This window comes from Aphelocoma coerulescens, chromosome 2 (genome assembly GCF_041296385.1).
Source record: "Aphelocoma coerulescens isolate FSJ_1873_10779 chromosome 2, UR_Acoe_1.0, whole genome shotgun sequence".
In the NCBI taxonomy this organism is placed as follows: Eukaryota; Metazoa; Chordata; class Aves; order Passeriformes; family Corvidae; genus Aphelocoma; species Aphelocoma coerulescens.
The window spans coordinates 168,228,069-168,246,306 of record NC_091015.1 but is presented as its reverse complement, the minus strand read 5'-3'; the positions used below and the strand labels follow the sequence as shown (position 1 = coordinate 168,246,306).

The window sequence follows — 18,238 nt, the reverse complement described above, 5'->3', positions numbered from 1 at the left end:
CATGCACCACCCCATCCTTCCACCCACCGCAACCGCTTTGGGCACACCGTGGGGAGATCCCGTTGTCTCTGTTCCCTGTGGTCCCACCACCCGAGATGGACATGGACCTCACGGTCCCACCATCTTCTTCCCCACTTCCTCCCTCCCCTCAGGTCTTCTTCAAGGCGGGGCTGCTGGGGCAGCTGGAGGAGATGCGGGACGAGCGCCTGTCCCGCATCATCACCCGCATCCAGGCGCGGGCGCGGGGGCAGCTCATGCGCCTCGAGTTCAAGAAGATCGTGGAGCGTCGGTGAGACAGGGGTGGGGCTTCTGCTCACCTGGTCACCTGCTTGGGGATGTGGTGGCACCTGGGCCCTCCTCCTGGTAGGGACGCGCTGCTGGTGATCCAGTGGAACCTCCGGGCCTTCATGGGGGTGAAGAACTGGCCGTGGATGAAGCTCTACTTCAAGATCAAACCCTTGCTGAAGAGCGCGGAGACGGAGAAGGAGATGCAGGTGGGAGGAGGGGACGGGGTGGGACCACCGATGGTCTGGAGGGTGATGGATGAGGGTCTTTGACCCGCTCGGGGTCTCCTGGAGCAGAACATGAAGGAGGAGTACGGGAGGCTGAAGGACGCCCTGGAGAAGTCAGAATCGCGGCGGAAGGAGCTGGAGGAGAAGATGGTCTCCATGCTGCAGGAGAAGAATGATCTCCAGCTCCAAGTGCAGGCCGTGAGTCAGATCACCCCAAAACCACGTCATGGGGATGACCACCACCCCCACAGCCTCTGGGGCAGCCCCACTTCACCTGGGTGCCCCTCCCTCCAACAGGAGCAGGACAACCTGAACGACGCCGAGGAGCGCTGTGACCAACTGATCAAGAACAAGATCCAGCTGGAGGCCAAGGTGAAGGAGCTGACGGAGAGGCTGGAAGATGAGGAGGAGATGAACGCCGAGCTGACGGCCAAGAAGAGGAAGCTGGAGGACGAGTGCTCGGAGCTGAAGAAGGACATCGATGACCTGGAGCTGACCCTGGCCAAGGTGGAGAAGGAGAAACACGCGACTGAGAACAAGGTGAGGGCAGGGAGAGGCCTTGGCCTCAAGGTGAGGGGACTTGAGTCTTGTTGGGTTGGGTTAAGGATACTCAAGGCTGGTTGGGTTGGTGAGACCCAAAACTGGTTGGGATGGGTTGAGATGACCAAGGATGGTTGAGTTGGGTTGAGAAGAGATGAGGTATTGGTTTGAGGAGACCCAAGGCCGGGTGGAATCTGTTAGGATGGCTTGAGGAGACCCAAGGTGGGTTGGGAGGATCCAATGTTGGTTGGGTTGGGCTCACCGAGAAGACCCAAAGTCCTTTGGGTTCTCCTGCTTTGGAAGAACCTCTTTGGCTGAGGTGAACATCAACCTCCCCTGACTGCCCCACCCTGGCACTGAGCTGGAGGCCGGACGCTTCTCCCACAGGTCAAGAACCTGACGGAGGAGATGGCGGGGCTGGACGAGACCATCGCCAAGCTGACCAAGGAGAAGAAGGCCCTGCAGGAGTCCCACCAGCAGACGCTGGACGACCTGCAGGCCGAGGAAGACAAGGTCAACACCTTGACGAAGGGCAAAGTCAAGCTGGAACAGCAAGTGGACGATGTGAGTGTGGCCAGTCCCACCCCAGGTCCTGCTGAGGAACTTCTGGAGCAAAGATGAGCAAAACTTGAGGTGTGTCCCCATTTCTGTGTTCCCGCACAGCTTGAAGGCTCCCTGGAGCAGGAGAAGAAGATCCGGATGGACCTGGAACGGGCCAAGAGAAAGCTGGAAGGAGACCTGAAGCTGACCCAGGAGAACATCATGGATCTGGAGAATGACAAGCAGCAGCTGGAGGAGAAGCTCAAGAAGTGAGGCTGGACCGCCCCACCACGTGAGGTCCCATCGAGGGTCACAGGTGGGGCCTCACTGTCCCCTCTTCTTCCACAGGAAGGAGTTCGAGATCCACCAGCAGAACAGCAGGATCGAGGACGAGCAGGCGCTGGCTCTGCAGCTCCAGAAGAAGCTGAAGGAGCTCCAGGTGGGGGGGACGTTGGGTCTGTGCCTGCTTGGGTTGGGCTGGAGAATGTCCAGGCGGTTGGGTTGGGCTGAAGAGAAACCTGAGGGTTGAGCTGGAGAGTCTCAAGGTGGCTGGGCTGAGTAGAAGAGGCTCCACTTAGGTGGGACAGTTTGGTTGGGTTGAAGAGTCTCCAGCTGGTTGGGTTGGGTTGAGTTGAGTTGGATCAAAGTGTCTCCAGCTGCTTGGGGTTGGGTTGAGTGGAGGGGTTGGGTGGGTCCCAACCCGGCACCCTCTTGGTGCGCAGGCGCGGATCGAGGAGCTGGAGGAGGAGCTGGAGGCGGAGCGGACGGGCCGGGCCAAGGTGGAGAAGCAGCGCTCGGAGCTCTCCCGGGAGCTGGAGGAGCTCAGCGAGCGGCTGGAGGAGGCCGGCGGCGCCACCTCGGCGCAGCTGGAGCTCAACAAGAAGCGGGAGGCGGAATTCCAGAAGCTGCGGCGGGACCTGGAGGAGGCCACGCTGCAGCACGAGGCCACGGCGGCCGCGCTGAGGAAGAAACACGCCGACAGCGTGGCCGAGCTGGGCGAGCAGCTGGACAACCTGCAGCGCGTCAAGCAGAAGCTGGAGAAGGAGAAGAGCGAGCTCAAGCTGGAGCTGGACGACCTCAGCGCCAACGTGGAGCAGCTGATCAAGTCCAAGGTAGGAGGAGGCTGAGGTGGACAGCAGGGAATCATGGGATGGTTTGGGTGGGACAGGACCGAGAGGATCACCCAGTTCCATCAACCCACAGGCAGGGACACTTCCCACTAGATCAGGTTGGGTTGGGTTGAGTTGTGTTGAAGAACTTTCATCTTGTTGAGTTGGGTTGAGTGTCCACCTTGTTGGGTTGAGTGTCCACCTTGTTGGGTTGAGTTGTGCTGAAGAACCTTCAGTTGGTTGAGTTGGGTTGAGTGTCCACCTTGTTGGGTTGAGTTGCGTTGAGGAACTTTCAGCCGGTTGAGTTGGGTTGAGTGTCCACCTTGTTGGGTTGAGTTGTGCTGGAGAACCTTCAGCCGGTTGAGTTGGGTTGAGTGCCCACCTTGTTGGGTTGAGTTGTGCTGGAGAACCTTCAGCCTGTTGAGTTGGGTTGAGTGTCCACCTTGTTGGGTTGAGATGTGCTGAAGAACCTTCAGTTGGTTGAGTTGGGTTGAGTGTCGACCTTGTTGGGTTGAGTTGTGCTGGAGAACCTTCAACCGGTGGAGTTGTGCTGGAGAACCTTCAGCGGGTTGAGTGTCCACCTTGTTGGGTTGAGTTGCGTTGAGGAACTTTCAGCCGGTTGAGTTGGGTTGAGTGCCCATCTTGTTGGGTTGAGTTGTGCTGGAGAACCTTCAGCCGGTTGAGTTGGGTTGAGTGCCCACCTTGTTGGGTTGAGTTGTGCTGGAGAACCTTCAGCCGGTTGAGTTGAAGGGTGTCCACCTTGTTGGGTTGAGTTGTGCTGGAGAACCTTCAGCGGGTTGAGTGTCCACCTTGTTGGGTTGAGTTGAGTGTCCACCTTGTTGGGTTGAGTTGTGCTGGAGAACCTTCAACCGGTTGAGTTGGGTGGAGTTGTGCTGGAGAACCTTCAGCGGGTTGAGTGTCCACCTTGTTGGGTTGAGTTGAGTGTCCACCTTGTTGGGTTGAGTTGCGTTGAGGAACTTTCAGCCGGTTGAGTTGGGTTGAGTGCCCATCTTGTTGGGTTGAGTGTCCACCTTGTTGGGTTGAGTTGTGCTGGAGAACCTTCAGCCTGTTGAGTTGGGTTGAGTGTCCACCTTGTTGGGTTGAGTTGTGCTGGAGAACCTTCAGCGGGTTGAGTTGAAGGGTGTCCACCTTGTTGGGTTGAGTTGTGCTGGAGAACCTTCAACCGGTTGAGTTGAAGAGTCTCCGAGTGGTTGGGTTGGGTGGATCCCACCCAGGGACACCTTCCACCAGCCCAGGTAGCTCCAAGCCCTGTCCAACCTGGCCTTGGACACCTCCAGCGATGGGGCACGTCCAGTCCACTGTAGCCTCTGGCCCCTCCCTGCAGGTGGCCATGGAGAAGGTGTCGCGCTCCATGGAGGACCAGGCTGCCGAGCACTTGGCCAAGCTGGAGGAGACCCAACGTGTCCTCAACGACGCCAACACCCAACGGGCCAAGCTGCAGACAGAGAACGGTGGGAGCTGACCCAGGCCAGCCCCACCTCCCCCCGCCCCACAGCTGCACCCCCACCCCCCACCCCACCTTAACCCCGCCCCACACCTGACGCTCCGCCCACCCGTGCAGGTGAGCTCTCGCGGCAGCTGGAGGAGAAGGAGGCGCTGGTGTCCCAGCTGACCCGCGGGAAGGTGTCCTACACCCAGCAGCTGGAGGACCTGCGCAGGCAGCTGGAGGAGGAGATGAAGGTGGGGTCAGGTGGGGGGGTGAGAAGACCTGGGGGGGGGGCCCAGGTGGGTCACAGGTGTCCTTCACCCTCGTGGTCACTGGTTCAGACCAGTGGGGTTGGGTGGGTCCACCTGCAGTGGTTCCATCTAAGGTGGGAGATTGGGGTCCATCTACAGGAGGTTTCCCCTGTAGAAGGTCTGGGAAGGGTTGGGTTGGTCCATGGAAGGTCTGGTTGGGTCGGGGTGATGAAGACCAGCTCTTGCTGAGCTGGAGACCCCCCAAGAAGCTCAAGTTGCCTTGGATCCAATGGTCCCACCTTCTCCTGAAGGTGTAAGGAAGGTTGATCTGGAAGAGGCTGGGTGGGTCTACAGAAGGTCCAGGGATGATTGGGTTGGTCTGGAGAAGGTTGGCTTGGTCTAAAGAGGGTCCAAGGATGGTTGGGTTGGTCTGGAGAAGGTTGGGTTGGTCTAGAGAAGGTCCAAGAACGATTGGGTTGGTCTGGAGAAGGTTGGGTTGGTCTAGAGAAGGTCCAAGAACGGTTGGGTTGGTCTGGAGAAGGTTGGCTTGGTCTGGAGAAGGTCCAAGAACGGTTGGGTTGGTCTGGAGAAGGTTGGGTTGGTCTGGAGAAGGTCCAAGAACGGTTGGGTTGGTCTGGAGAAGGTTGGGTTGGTCTAGAGAAGGTCCAAGAACGGTTGGGTTGATCTGGAGAAGGTTGGCTTGGTCTAGAGAAGGTCCAAGAACGGTTGGGTTGGTCTGGAGAAGGTTGGCTTGGTCTAGAGAAGGTCCAAGAACGGTTGGGTTGGTCTGGAGAAGGTTGGCTTGGTCTAGAGAAGGTCCAAGAACGGTTGGGTTGGTCTGGAGAAGGTTGGCTTGGTCTAGAGAAGGTCCAAGAACGGTTGGGTTGGTCTGGAGAAGGTTGGGTTGGTCTAGAGAAGGTCCAAGAACGGTTGGGTTGGTCTGGAGAAGGTTGGCTTGGTCTAGAGAAGGTCCAAGAACGGTTGGGTTGGTCTGGAGAAGGTTGGCTTGGTCTAGAGAAGGTCCAAGAACGGTTGGGTTGGTCTGGAGAAGGTTGGCTTGGTCTAGAGAAGGTCCAAGAACGGTTGGGTTGGTCTGGAGAAGGTTGGCTTGGTCTAGAGAAGGTCCAAGAACGGTTGGGTTGGTCTGGAGAAGGTTGGGTTGGTCTAGAGAAAGGTCCAAGAACGGTTGGGTTGGTCTGGAGAAGGTTGGGTTGGTCTAGAGAAGGTCCAAGAACGGTTGGGTTGGTCTGGAGAAGGTTGGGTTGGTCTAGAGAAGGTCCAAGAATGGTTGGGTTGGTCTGGAGAAGGTTGGGTTGGTCTAGAGAAGGTCCAAGAACAGTTGGGTTGGTCTGGAGAAGGTTGGCTTGGTCTACAGAAGTTGTGCTGATGCAGACCAGCTCTTGCCGAGCCAGAGACACCCAAGAGGACTCCAGTTGACCTGGACCCGAGGGTGCCACCTTCTCCCCGCCAGGCCAAGAACGCGCTGGCGCACGCGCTGCAGTCGGCCCGGCACGACGGGGACCTGCTGCGGGAGCAGTACGAGGAGGAGACCGAGGCCAAGGCCGAGCTCCAGCGCTCGCTCTCCAAGGCCAACTCCGAGGTGGCCCAGTGGAGGACCAAGTACGAGACAGATGCCATCCAACGCACCGAGGAGCTGGAGGAGGCCAAGTGAGTCATCACCCCGCGGATGGAGCTTCTGTGGGGTCAGGGGTGGAGACCACCGACGGGAGAAGGTTTTGGAGGTTGTCATCTCCTCATGGATGCAGCTCCTGTGGGGTCAGAGGGGTGGAGACCACCCGCTGGAGAAGGTTCTGGAGGAGGCCAAGTGAGTCTTGCCCCATAGATGGAGATTCTGTGGGCTTGGGGAGGTGGAAACCACCGGCAAAGGTTCTGGAGAAGGTAGAGCAACCTGCAGATGGTAGAGGAGATGCAGAGCAGAACCTTGGCCCATGGCTGGGTGGGAGAAGGGTTTGAGTGGCCCCACCTGGCCCGTGGGTGACCCCAAGCGGTGGCCGGGGCAGGAAGAAGTTGGCGCAGCGGCTGCAGGAGGCCGAGGAGGCCGTGGAGGCCGTCAACGCCAAGTGCTCCTCGCTGGAGAAGACCAAGCACCGGCTGCAGAACGAGATCGAGGACCTGATGGCCGACGTGGAGCGGTCGAACGCGGCTGCTGCCGCCCTGGACAAGAAGCAGAGGAACTTCGATAAGGTGGCCGGCGGTGGCCGGGTGGGGCTGGTGGGGCGGGGCCAGGTGCCTGTGGGGTGACACCTGGCGGTCCCCAGGTGTTGGCCGAGTGGAAGCAGAAGTTCGAGGAGTCCCAGACGGAGCTGGAGGCGTCGCAGAAGGAGGCCAGGAGCCTCAGCACCGACCTCTTCAAGCTGAGGAACATCTACGAGGAGTCCCTGGAGCACCTGGAGACCTTCAAGAGGGAGAACAAGAACCTCCAAGGTGACAACACGGGTCCCTCTGCCCACCTGGGCGTTCCCTGCCCGCTCCCGCGGGGTCTGACGGGGTCTCACCTGGGCAGAGGAGATCTCGGACCTCACGGAGCAGCTCGGCGCCGGTCACAAATCCATCCATGAGCTGGAGAAGGTCCGGAAGCAGCTGGATGCCGAGAAGCTGGAGCTCCAAGCTGCTCTGGAGGAGGCTGAGGTGGGACGAGCCCCGTCCCTCCCTGTCGCTGCGTTCTCCTGGTGGGACGTCCATCCTCTGTGGTCCTCAAGGTCGTGTCTGTCCCCGCCCAGGCCTCCCTGGAGCACGAGGAGGGGAAGATCCTGAGGGCGCAGCTGGAGTTCAACCAGGTGAAGGCCGAGTACGAGCGCAAGCTGGGCGAGAAGGAGGAGGAGATGGAGCAGGTGAAGCGCAACCACCTGCGCGTGGTGGAGTCGCTGCAGACCTCGCTGGACGCCGAGACCCGGAGCCGCAACGAGGCCCTGAGGCTGAAGAAGAAGATGGAGGGCGACCTCAACGAGATGGAGATCCAGCTCAGCCACGCCAACCGCGGTGCCAACGAGGCCCAGAAGCAGGTCAAGGCTCTGCAGGGCTACCTGAAGGTACCTGTCATGGGGACAGTGAGGTCCTGAAGGTCCCTGTCCATGGGGACATGGAGGTGTAGGAGGTCCTGAAGGTACCTGTCCATGGGGACATGGAGGTGTAGGAGGTACCTGAAGGTCCCATGGGGATATGGAGGTGTAGGAGGTCCTGAAGGTACCTTGTCCATGGGGACAGCGAGGTCCTGAAGGTACCTGTCCATGGGGACATGGAGGTCCTGAAAGTACCTTGTCCATGGGGACATGGAGGTGTAGGAGGTACCTTGTCCATGGGGACATGGAGGTGTAGGAGGTACCTGAAGGTCCCACGGGGACATGGAGGTCCTGAATGTACCTTGTCCATGGAGACATTGAGGTCCTGAAGGTACCTTGTCCATGGGTACATGGAGGTGTAGGAGGTACCTGAAGGTACCTTGTCCATGGGGACAGTGAGGTCCTGAAGGTCCCTGTCCATGGGGATATGGAGGTGTAGGAGGTACCTGAAGGTCCCACGGGGACATGGAGGTCCTGAAGGTACCTTGTCCATGGGGACATGGAGGTCCTGAAGGTACCTGTCCATGGGGACATGGAGGTCCTGAATGTACCTTGTCCATGGGGACATGGAGGTGTAGGAGGTACCGTCTATGGGGACATGGAGGTGTAGGAGGTACCTGAAGGTCCCACGGGGACATGGAGGTCCTGAAGGTACCTTGTCCATGGGTACATGGAGGTGTAGGAGGTACCTGAAGGTCCCATGGGGACATGGAGGTCCTGAAGGTACCTTGTCCATGGAGACATTGAGGTCCTGAAGGTACCTTGTCCATGGGTACATGGAGGTGTAGGAGGTCCTGAAGGTACCTTGTCCATGGGTACATGGAGGTGTAGGAGGTCGTGAAGGTACCTGTCCATGGGGACATGGAGGTGTAGGAGGTACCTGAAGGTCCCACGGGGACATGGAGGTCCTGAAGGTACCTTGTCCATGGGGACCTTGGGGTGTAGAAGGTCCCACCACCCAGCAGGAGTGGTTGGATGGACATTCCCCTCCCTCCCCACCACCCCACAGTCAGGTGGACCCACCATCCCTTCCCCACCCCATGGCCGGGTGGACCCACCACCCCTTCCCACCACCCCCCAGGACACGCAGCTGCAGCTGGACGACGCGGCGAGGGTCGGGGAGGACCTGAAGGAGAACGTGGCCATGGTGGAGCGCAGGAACACCCTGCTGCAGTCAGAGCTGGAGGAGCTCCGGGGCCTGGTGGAGCAGACGGAGAGGGCCCGGAAATTGGCCGAGCAGGAGCTGATCGAGGCCAGCGAGAGGGTCCAGCTCCTCCACTCACAGGTGAGACCTCACCTGCCTGCCAGGAGAGGTGCCACCTCCATCCAGGGAGGCTCCGACCCAGGAGAAACAGCTCTGATGGCTCGGCTGGGGACCTCGAGGTGGCTCAGGGTGGTGTGGACCTGAGGGCCTCACCTTTTCCTGAAGGTCTGGAGGAGGTTGGGTTCGTCTAAAGAAGGTCTGAGGAAGGTTGGGTTGGTCCATGGAAGGTCTGGTTGACAAAGACCAGCTCTTGCTGAGCTGGAAGCCCCCAAGATGGCTCCAGTTGACCTGGACCAAACAGTGCCACCTTCTCCTGAAGGTCTGAGGAAGGTTGGGTTGGTCCAAGGAAGGTTGGGTTCTCTTCCATGTTGTATCACCAAGAGATCTCCAGATCCTTCAACCTGCAGGGCTATGGGGGACTCTCCAAGACCTGGGGGGTGACTGAGGGGTGGGACAGCAGCCCTGGGGCCACCTCTTGAGGTCCCTCCCTGTCCCCCCAGAACACCAGCCTCATCAACCAGAAGAAGAAGATGGAAGGTGACATCTCCCAGCTGCAGACGGAGGTGGAAGAGGCCGTCCAGGAGTGCCGGAACGCTGAGGAGAAGGCCAAGAAGGCCATCACCGACGTGAGTGTCGCGGTGGGGCCACCGCCGGGGCCACCACAGAGGACACGCCATGGACCCCTCCTTGTCCCCCCACGGGCAGGCGGCCATGATGGCGGAGGAGCTGAAGAAGGAGCAGGACACGAGCGCGCACCTGGAGCGGATGAAGAAGAACATGGAGCAGACCATCAAGGACCTGCAGCTGCGGCTGGACGAGGCCGAGCAGTTGGCGCTCAAGGGGGGCAAGAAGCAGCTGCAGAAGCTGGAGGGGCGCGTGCGGGAGCTGGAGAACGAGCTGGAGGCCGAGCAGAAGCGCAACGCCGAGAGCGTCAAGGGGCTGCGCAAGTCCGAGCGGCGCGTCAAGGAGCTCAGCTACCAGGTGAGACCATGGAGGTGAGACCATGGAGGTGACATCATGGGGGTGGGTCAAGGAGCTCAGCTACCAGGTGAGACCATGGGGTGAGACCATGGAGGTGAGACCATGGAGGTGGGCCAAGGAGCTCAGCTACCAGGTGAGACCATGGAGGTGACACCATGGAGGTGAGACCATGGGGATGAGACCATGGAGATGGGTCAAGGAGCTCAGCTACCAGGTGAGACCATGGGGTGAGACCATGGGGTGACACCATGGAGGTGAGACCATGGAGGTGACACCAGGGGGATGAGACCATGGAGGTGAGACCATGGAGGTGGGTCAAGGAGCTCAGCTACCAGGTGAGACCATGGGGGTGAGACCATGGAGGTGACACCATGGAGGTGACACCATGGGGATGGGTCAAGGAGCTCAGCTACCAGGTGAGACCATGGGGGTGAGACCATGGAGGTGACACCATGGGGATGGGTCAAGGAGCTCAGCTACCAGGTGAGACCATGGGGTGAGACCATGGGGGTGAGACCATGGAGGTGAGACCATGGGGATGGGTCAAGGAGCTCAGCTACCAGGTGAGACCATGGGGTGAGACCATGGAGGTGACACCATGGAGGTGACACCATGGGGATGGGTCAAGGAGCTCAGCTACCAGGTGAGACCATGGGGGTGAGACCATGGAGGTGACACCATGGGGATGGATCAAGGAGCTCAGCTACCAGGTGAGACCATGGAGGTGAGACCATGGAGGTGACACCATGGGGGTGGGTCAAGGAGCTCAGCTACCAGGTGAGACCATGGAGGTGGGTCAAGGAGCTCAGCTACCAGGTGAGACCATGGGGGTGAGACCATGGAGGTGACACCATGGGGATGGGTCAAGGAGCTCAGCTACCAGGTGAGACCATGGGGTGAGACCATGGAGGTGACACCATGGGGGTGGGTCAAGGAGCTCAGCTACCAGGTGAGACCATGGGGTGAGACCATGGAGGTGACACCATGGGGGTGGGTCAAGGAGCTCAGCTACCAGGTGAGACCATGGGGTGAGACCATGGAGGTGACACCATGGGGGTGGGTCAAGGAGCTCAGCTACCAGGTGAGACCATGGGGTGAGACCATGGGGGTGAGACCATGGAGGTGAGACCATGGGGATGGGTCAAGGAGCTCAGCTACCAGGTGAGACCATGGAGGTGAGACCATGGGGATGGGTCAAGGAGCTCAGCTACCAGGTGAGACCATGGAGGTGAGACCATGGAGGTGAGACCATGGAGGTGAGACCATGGAGATGGGTCAAGGAGCTCAGCTACGAGGTGAGACCATGGGGTGACACCCTGGAGGTGACACCATGGGGTGAGACCATGGAGGTGACACCATGGGGATGAGACCATGGGGGTGGGTCAAGGAGCTCAGCTACCAGGTGAGACCATGGTGGTGAGACCATGGAGGTGACACCATGGGGATGGATCAAGGAGCTCAGCTACCAGGTGAGACCATGGGGTGAGACCATGGGGTGACACCATGGAGGTGAGACCATGGAGGTGACACCAGGGGGATGAGACCATGGGGGTGAGACCATGGGGATGGGTCAAGGAGCTCAGCTACCAGGTGAGACCATGGGGTGAGACCATGGGGGTGACACCATGGAGGTGACACCATGGGGATGGGTCAAGGAGCTCAGCTACCAGGTGAGACCATGGGGTGAGACCGTGGAGGTGAGACCATGGAGGTGAGACCATGGGGATGGGTCAAGGAGCTCAGCTACCAGGTGAGACCATGGGGTGAGACCATGGAGGTGAGACCATGGAGGTGGGTCAAGGAGCTCAGCTACCAGGTGAGACCATGGGGTGAGACCATGGAGGTGAGACCATGGAGGTGACACCATGGAGGTGACACCATGGAGGTGAGACCATGGAGGTGAGACCATGGAGGTGAGACCATGGAGGTGGGCCAAGGTGCTCAGCTACCAGGTGAGACCATGGAGGTGACACCAGGGGGATGAGACCATGGAGGTGGGTCAAGGAGCTCAGCTACCAGGTGAGACCATGGGGTGAGACCATGCAGGTGAGACCATGGGGATGGGTCAAGGAGCTCAGCTACCAGGTGAGACCATGGGGTGAGACCATGGAGGTGAGACCATGGAGGTGACACCATGGAGGTGACACCATGGAGGTGAGACCATGGGGGTGAGACCATGGGGGTGGGTCAAGGAGCTCAGCTGCCAGGTGAGACCATGCAGGTGAGACCATGGAGGTGGGCCAAGGTGCTCAGCTACCAGGTGAGACCATGGGGGTGAGACCATGGGGGTGAGACCATGGGGATGGGTCAAGGAGCTCAGCTACCAGGTGAGACCATGGGGTGAGACCATGGAGGTGACACCATGGAGGTGACACCATGGGGATGGGTCAAGGAGCTCAGCTACCAGGTGAGACCATGGTGGTGAGACCATGGAGGTGACACCATGGGGGTGGGTCAAGGAGCTCAGCTACCAGGTGAGACCATGGTGGTGAGACCATGGAGGTGACACCATGGGGGTGGGTCAAGGAGCTCAGCTACCAGGTGAGACCATGGGGTGACACCCTGGAGGTGACACCATGGGGTGAGACCATGGAGGTGACACCATGGGGATGAGACCATGGGGGTGGGTCAAGGAGCTCAGCTACCAGGTGAGACCATGGTGGTGAGACCATGGAGGTGACACCATGGGGGTGGGTCAAGGAGCTCAGCTACCAGGTGAGACCATGGGGTGAGACCATGGGGGTGAGACCATGGGGGTGAGACCATGGGGATGGGTCAAGGAGCTCAGCTACCAGGTGAGACCATGGAGGTGAGACCATGGGGATGGGTCAAGGAGCTCAGCTACCAGGTGAGACCATGGAGGTGAGACCATGGAGGTGAGACCATGGAGATGGGTCAAGGAGCTCAGCTACGAGGTGAGACCATGGGGTGACACCCTGGAGGTGACACCATGGGGTGAGACCATGGAGGTGACACCATGGGGATGAGACCATGGAGGTGGGTCAAGGAGCTCAGCTACCAGGTGAGACCATGGAGGTGAGACCATGGAGGTGACACCATGGGGGTGGGTCAAGGAGCTCAGCTACCAGGTGACACCATGGGGTGACACCATGGGGTGACACCATGGAGGTGAGACCATGGAGGTGACACCAGGGGGATGAGACCATGGGGGTGAGACCATGGGGATGGGTCAAGGAGCTCAGCTACCAGGTGAGACCATGGAGGTGAGACCATGGAGGTGAGACCATGGAGGTGGGTCAAGGAGCTCAGCTACCAGGTGAGACCATGGGGGTGACACCATGGAGGTGACACCATGGGGATGGGTCAAGGAGCTCAGCTGCCAGGTGAGACCATGGAGGTGGGTCAAGGAGCTCAGCTACCAGGTGAGACCATGGAGGTGAGACCATGGGGGTGACACCGTGGAGGTGGGTCAAGGAGCTCAGCTGCCAGGTGACACCATGGAGGTGAGACTCAGGTCCCAGGTGAGACCACCAGGGTGGGTGAAATTCAGCTACCAGGTGAGATCATGAAGGTGGGGCAAGCTCAGCTACCAGCACACAGCGTGGTCCCTCAATGGGCGACCAAAACCATGCAGAGATGGTGGCCACAGGGACACAGATGACCCAGAACATTCCTTGGGTGACCATGAGGATGTGGGTGACCCAGAACATCAACCTGGTGGCCAGGGGGACACAGGAGGTGTCCGGAAAGGGAAACTGAGGCACGGGAGTTCTGGTCGTGCTCTGGTGCAGTGTCCATCCCTGTCCCTGTTCCCCCAGACGGAGGAGGACAAGAAGAATCTGCTGCGGCTGCAGGACCTGGTGGACAAACTGCAGATGAAAGTCAAGGCCTACAAGAGACAGGCGGAGGAGGCGGTGGGTGACCGGGGGGATGGGGGGATGGACGGATCCATGGATTGATGGATCCATGGATGATGGATGGATCCATGGATGGATGATGGATGGATCCATGGATGGATGGATTGATGGATCCATGGATGGATGGATTGATGGATCCATGGATGGATGATGGATGGATCCATGGATGGATGGAGGGATGGATCCATGGATAGATGATGGATCCATGGATGGATGATGAATGGAGGGATGGATGGATCCATGGATGGATGGATGATGGATCCATGGAGGGATGGATCATGGATGGATGGATGGATGGATGACAGATGGATCCATGGATGGATGGAGGGATTCATGGATGGATGGATGGAACCATGGATGGATCCATGGATGGATGATGGATCCATGGATGGATGATGGATGGATGATGGGATTGCAGGAAGAACAAGACGAGCTGATGCGGATGGATGGATGGATCCATGGATAGATGATGGATGGATGGATCCATGGATGAATGATGGATGGAGGGACGGATCCATGGATGGATGGATCATGGATGGATGATGGATCCACGGATGGATGATGGATCCATGGATGGATGGATGATGGATCCACGGATGGATGATGGATGGATGATGGGACTGCAGGAAGAACAAGATGAGCAGATGCTGATGGAGGGATGGATTCATGGATGGATGATGGATGGAACCATGGATGGAACCATGGATGGAACCATGGATGGAACCATGGATGGATCCATGGATGGATCCATGGATGGATGATGGATGGATCCATGGATGGATGGAGGGATGGATCCATGGATGGATGATGGATCCACGGATGGATGATGGATGGATGATGGGATTGCAGGAAGAACAAGATGAGCAGATGCTGATGGAGGGATGGATTCATGGATGGATGATGGATGGAACCATGGATGGATCCATGGATGGATGGATGATGGATCCATGGATGGATGATGGATGGATCCATGGATGGATGGATGGATGATGGATCCATGGATGGATGGAGGGATGATGGATCCATGGATGGATGATGGATGGATCCATGGATGGATGGAGGGATGGATCCATGGATCCATGGATGGATGACAGATGGAGGGATGGATCCATGGATAGATGATGGATCCATGGATGGATCCATGGATGGATGGATGATGGATCCATGGAGGGATGGATCATGGATGGATGGATGGATGGATGACAGATGGATCCATGGATGGATGGAGGGATTCATGGATGGATGGATGGAACCATGGATGGATCCATGGATGGATGATGGATGGAACCATGGATGGATCCATGGATGGATCCATGGATGGATGATGGATCCACGGATGGATGATGGATGGATGATGGGATTGCAGGAAGAACAAGATGAGCAGATGCTGATGGAGGGATGGATTCATGGATGGATGATGGATGGAACCATGGATGGATGATGGATGGATCCATGGATGGATGATGGATGGATGGATCCATGGATGGATGATGGATGGAGGGATCCATGGATGATGGATCCATGGATGGATGATGGATGGAACCATGGATGGATGATGGATGGAACCATGGATGGATGATGGATGGAACCATGGATGGATGATGGATGGATGGATCCATGGATGGATGATGGATCCATGGATGGATGATGGATGGATGATGGGATTGCAGGAAGAACAAGACGAGCAGATGCGGATGGATGGATGGATCCATGGATAGATGATGGATCCATGGATCCATGGATGAATGATGGATGGAGGGACGGATCCATGGATGAATGATGGATGGAGGGACGGATCCATGGATGGATGGATGATGGGTCCATGGACGGATGGATGATGGATCCACGGATGGATGGATGGATGGATGATGGGACTGCAGGAAGAACAAGACGAGCAGATGATGATGGAGGGATGGATTCATGGATGGATGATGGATGGAACCATGGATGGATCCATGGATGGATCCATGGATGGATGACAGATGGATCCATGGATGGATGGAGGGATGATGGATCCATGGATGGATGGAGGGATGATGGATCCATGGATGGATGATGGATGGATCCATGGATGGATGGAGGGATGGATCCATGGATCCATGGATGGATGACAGATGGAGGGATGGATCCATGGATAGATGATGGATCCATGGATGGATCCATGGATGGATGGATGATGGATCCATGGAGGGATGGATCATGGATGGATGGATGGATGGATGACAGATGGATCCATGGATGGATGGATGGATTCATGGATGGATGGATGGAACCATGGATGGATCCATGGATGGATGATGGATCCATGGATGGATGATGGATGGATGATGGGACTGCAGGAAGAACGAGCAGATGCGGATGGATGGATGGATCCATGGATAGATTATGGATCCATGGATCCATGGATGAATGATGGATGGAGGGACAGATCCATGGATGGATGGATCATGGATGGATGATGGGTCCATGGACGGATTGATGGATTCATGGATGGATGATGGATGGATCCATGGATGGATGGATTGATGGATGATGGATGATGGATGGATTCATGGATAGATGACGGATGGAGGGATGGATCCACGGATGGATGGATGGATGACGGGATTGCAGGAAGAACAAGATGAGCAGATGCTGATGGATGGTGGATGGATCCATGGATGGATGATGGTGGATGGATCCATGGATAGATGGATGATGGATCCATGGATGGATGATGGATCCATGGATGGATGATGGATGGATGATGGGACTGCAGGAAGAACAAGACGAGCAGATGCGGATGGATGGATGGATCCATGGATGAATGATGGATGGAGGGACAGATCCATGGATGGATGGATCATGGATGGATGATGGGTCCATGGACGGATGATGGATCCTTGGACGGATGATGGATGGATTGATGGATGATGGATTGATCCATGGATGGATGGATTGATGGATGATGGATGATGGATGGATTCATGGATAGATGACGGATGGAGGGATGGATGGATCCCTGGATGGACGGATGGATTCATGGATGGATCCATGGATGGATGATGGATCCTTGGATGGATGATGGATCCACGGATGGATGATGGATCCTTGGATGGATGATGGATCCACGGATGGATGGATGGATGGATGATGGGACTGCAGGAAGAACAAGACGAGCAGATGCGGATGGATGGATGGATTCATGGATGGATGATGGATGGAACCATGGATGGATCCATGGATGGATGGATGATGGATCCATGGATGGACGATGGGACTGCAGGAAGAACAAGACGAGCAGATGCGGATGGATGGATGGATTCATGGATGGATGATGGATGGAACCATGGATGGATCCATGGATGGATGGATGATGGATCCATGGATGGATGATGGGACTGCAGGAAGAACAAGACGAGCAGATGCTGATGGATGGAAGGGGGACAAGGGTGGGCAGAGAGATGGACAGAGGGACAGGGGGACAAGGACGGTGGGATGGACAGAGATGGAAGAGGGGAAGGTGGGGCTGACGGGGGCTGCATGGCTCCATGGATGGATGGAAGAGAAGGACGGACAGATGGATGAAGCCACCCCTGTGACCTCCCCGGTGCCCCCAGGAGGAACAGGCCAACACCAACCTGGCCAAGTTCCGGAAGGCGCAGCACGAGCTGGACGAGGCCGAGGAGCGCGCGGACATCGCCGAGTCCCAGGTCAACAAACTGCGGGCCAAGAGCCGCGACATCGGAGCCAAGGTGGGACCTCCCCCGGCACCCCCTGGAACCTCCCCACAGCTGCCCCACAACCCCCCCTGGAGCTCCTGTCTTCTGTCCCACCCCACTCCAGAAGCTGCACGATGAGGAGTGACCCAGCCCCAGGAGGGACGCACCAGACCCACCCCTCACCACCATGAGTGACCCCTCGCCACCATGAGTGGCCCATCACCTCCATGAGTGACCCATCACCACCAGGAGTGACCCATCGCCACCAGGAGTGACCCATCACCACCATGAGGGACCCATCGCCACCATGAGTGACCCCTCGCCACCATGAGTGACCCATCGCCACCATGAGTGACCCATCGCCACCATGAGTGACCCCTCGCCACCATGAGTGACCCCTCACCTCCATGAGTGACCCCTCGCCACCAGGAGTGACCCCTCACCACCATGAGTGACCCATCGCCACCATGAGTGACCCCTCACCACCATGAGTGACCCATCGCCACCATGAGTGACCCCTCACCACCAGGAGTGACCCATCGCCACCATGAGTGACCCCTCGCCACCAGGAGTGACCCATCGCCACCATGAGTGACCCCTCGCCACCAGGAGTGACCCATCACCACCATGAGTGACCCTTCACCTCCATGAGTGACCCATCGCCACCATGAGGGACCCATCACCACCATGAGGGACTCCACTGCCACCACAAGGGACCCACCATGATGAAGGACCCACGGTGACAATGGCTGACCAACCACCACCATCATGGACCCACTAGCAAAGAGCGATGATGATGATGATGATGATGATGATGGAGCCACCACCACCATGATGGACCCACTAGCAAAGACCCATGATGATGATGATGGACCTACCACCATCATGGAGCCATCACCACCATCATGGACCCACTACCAAAGAGCCATGATGAT

General features: G+C 57.8%; 1 protein-coding gene across 2 annotated transcripts in view; it reads left to right on the top strand.

Moving 5' to 3' along the window:
• Positions 1-18,238, top strand: part of LOC138105534 (myosin-6-like) — a 45,094-nt gene that overhangs the window by 24,293 nt on the left and 2,563 nt on the right. For both annotated transcript variants that reach the window (XM_069005629.1, XM_069005628.1), the window contains 21 exons: positions 153-289; positions 368-494; positions 582-710; positions 810-1,052; positions 1,440-1,616; positions 1,716-1,861; positions 1,941-2,031; positions 2,315-2,704; positions 4,047-4,173; positions 4,284-4,402; positions 5,871-6,067; positions 6,421-6,604; positions 6,679-6,844; positions 6,924-7,048; positions 7,141-7,449; positions 8,561-8,764; positions 9,244-9,369; positions 9,449-9,724; positions 13,504-13,599; positions 17,202-17,336; positions 17,428-18,238. The exon at positions 17,428-18,238 is cut by the window's right edge and continues 2,563 nt beyond it. In XM_069005629.1, coding sequence (XP_068861730.1) covers positions 153-289; positions 368-494; positions 582-710; positions 810-1,052; positions 1,440-1,616; positions 1,716-1,861; positions 1,941-2,031; positions 2,315-2,704; positions 4,047-4,173; positions 4,284-4,402; positions 5,871-6,067; positions 6,421-6,604; positions 6,679-6,844; positions 6,924-7,048; positions 7,141-7,449; positions 8,561-8,764; positions 9,244-9,369; positions 9,449-9,724; positions 13,504-13,599; positions 17,202-17,336; positions 17,428-17,448 — 3,525 coding nt within the window. In that variant the 3' untranslated portion in view covers positions 17,449-18,238. The remainder of the gene's footprint in view (positions 1-152; positions 290-367; positions 495-581; positions 711-809; positions 1,053-1,439; positions 1,617-1,715; positions 1,862-1,940; positions 2,032-2,314; positions 2,705-4,046; positions 4,174-4,283; positions 4,403-5,870; positions 6,068-6,420; positions 6,605-6,678; positions 6,845-6,923; positions 7,049-7,140; positions 7,450-8,560; positions 8,765-9,243; positions 9,370-9,448; positions 9,725-13,503; positions 13,600-17,201; positions 17,337-17,427) is intronic.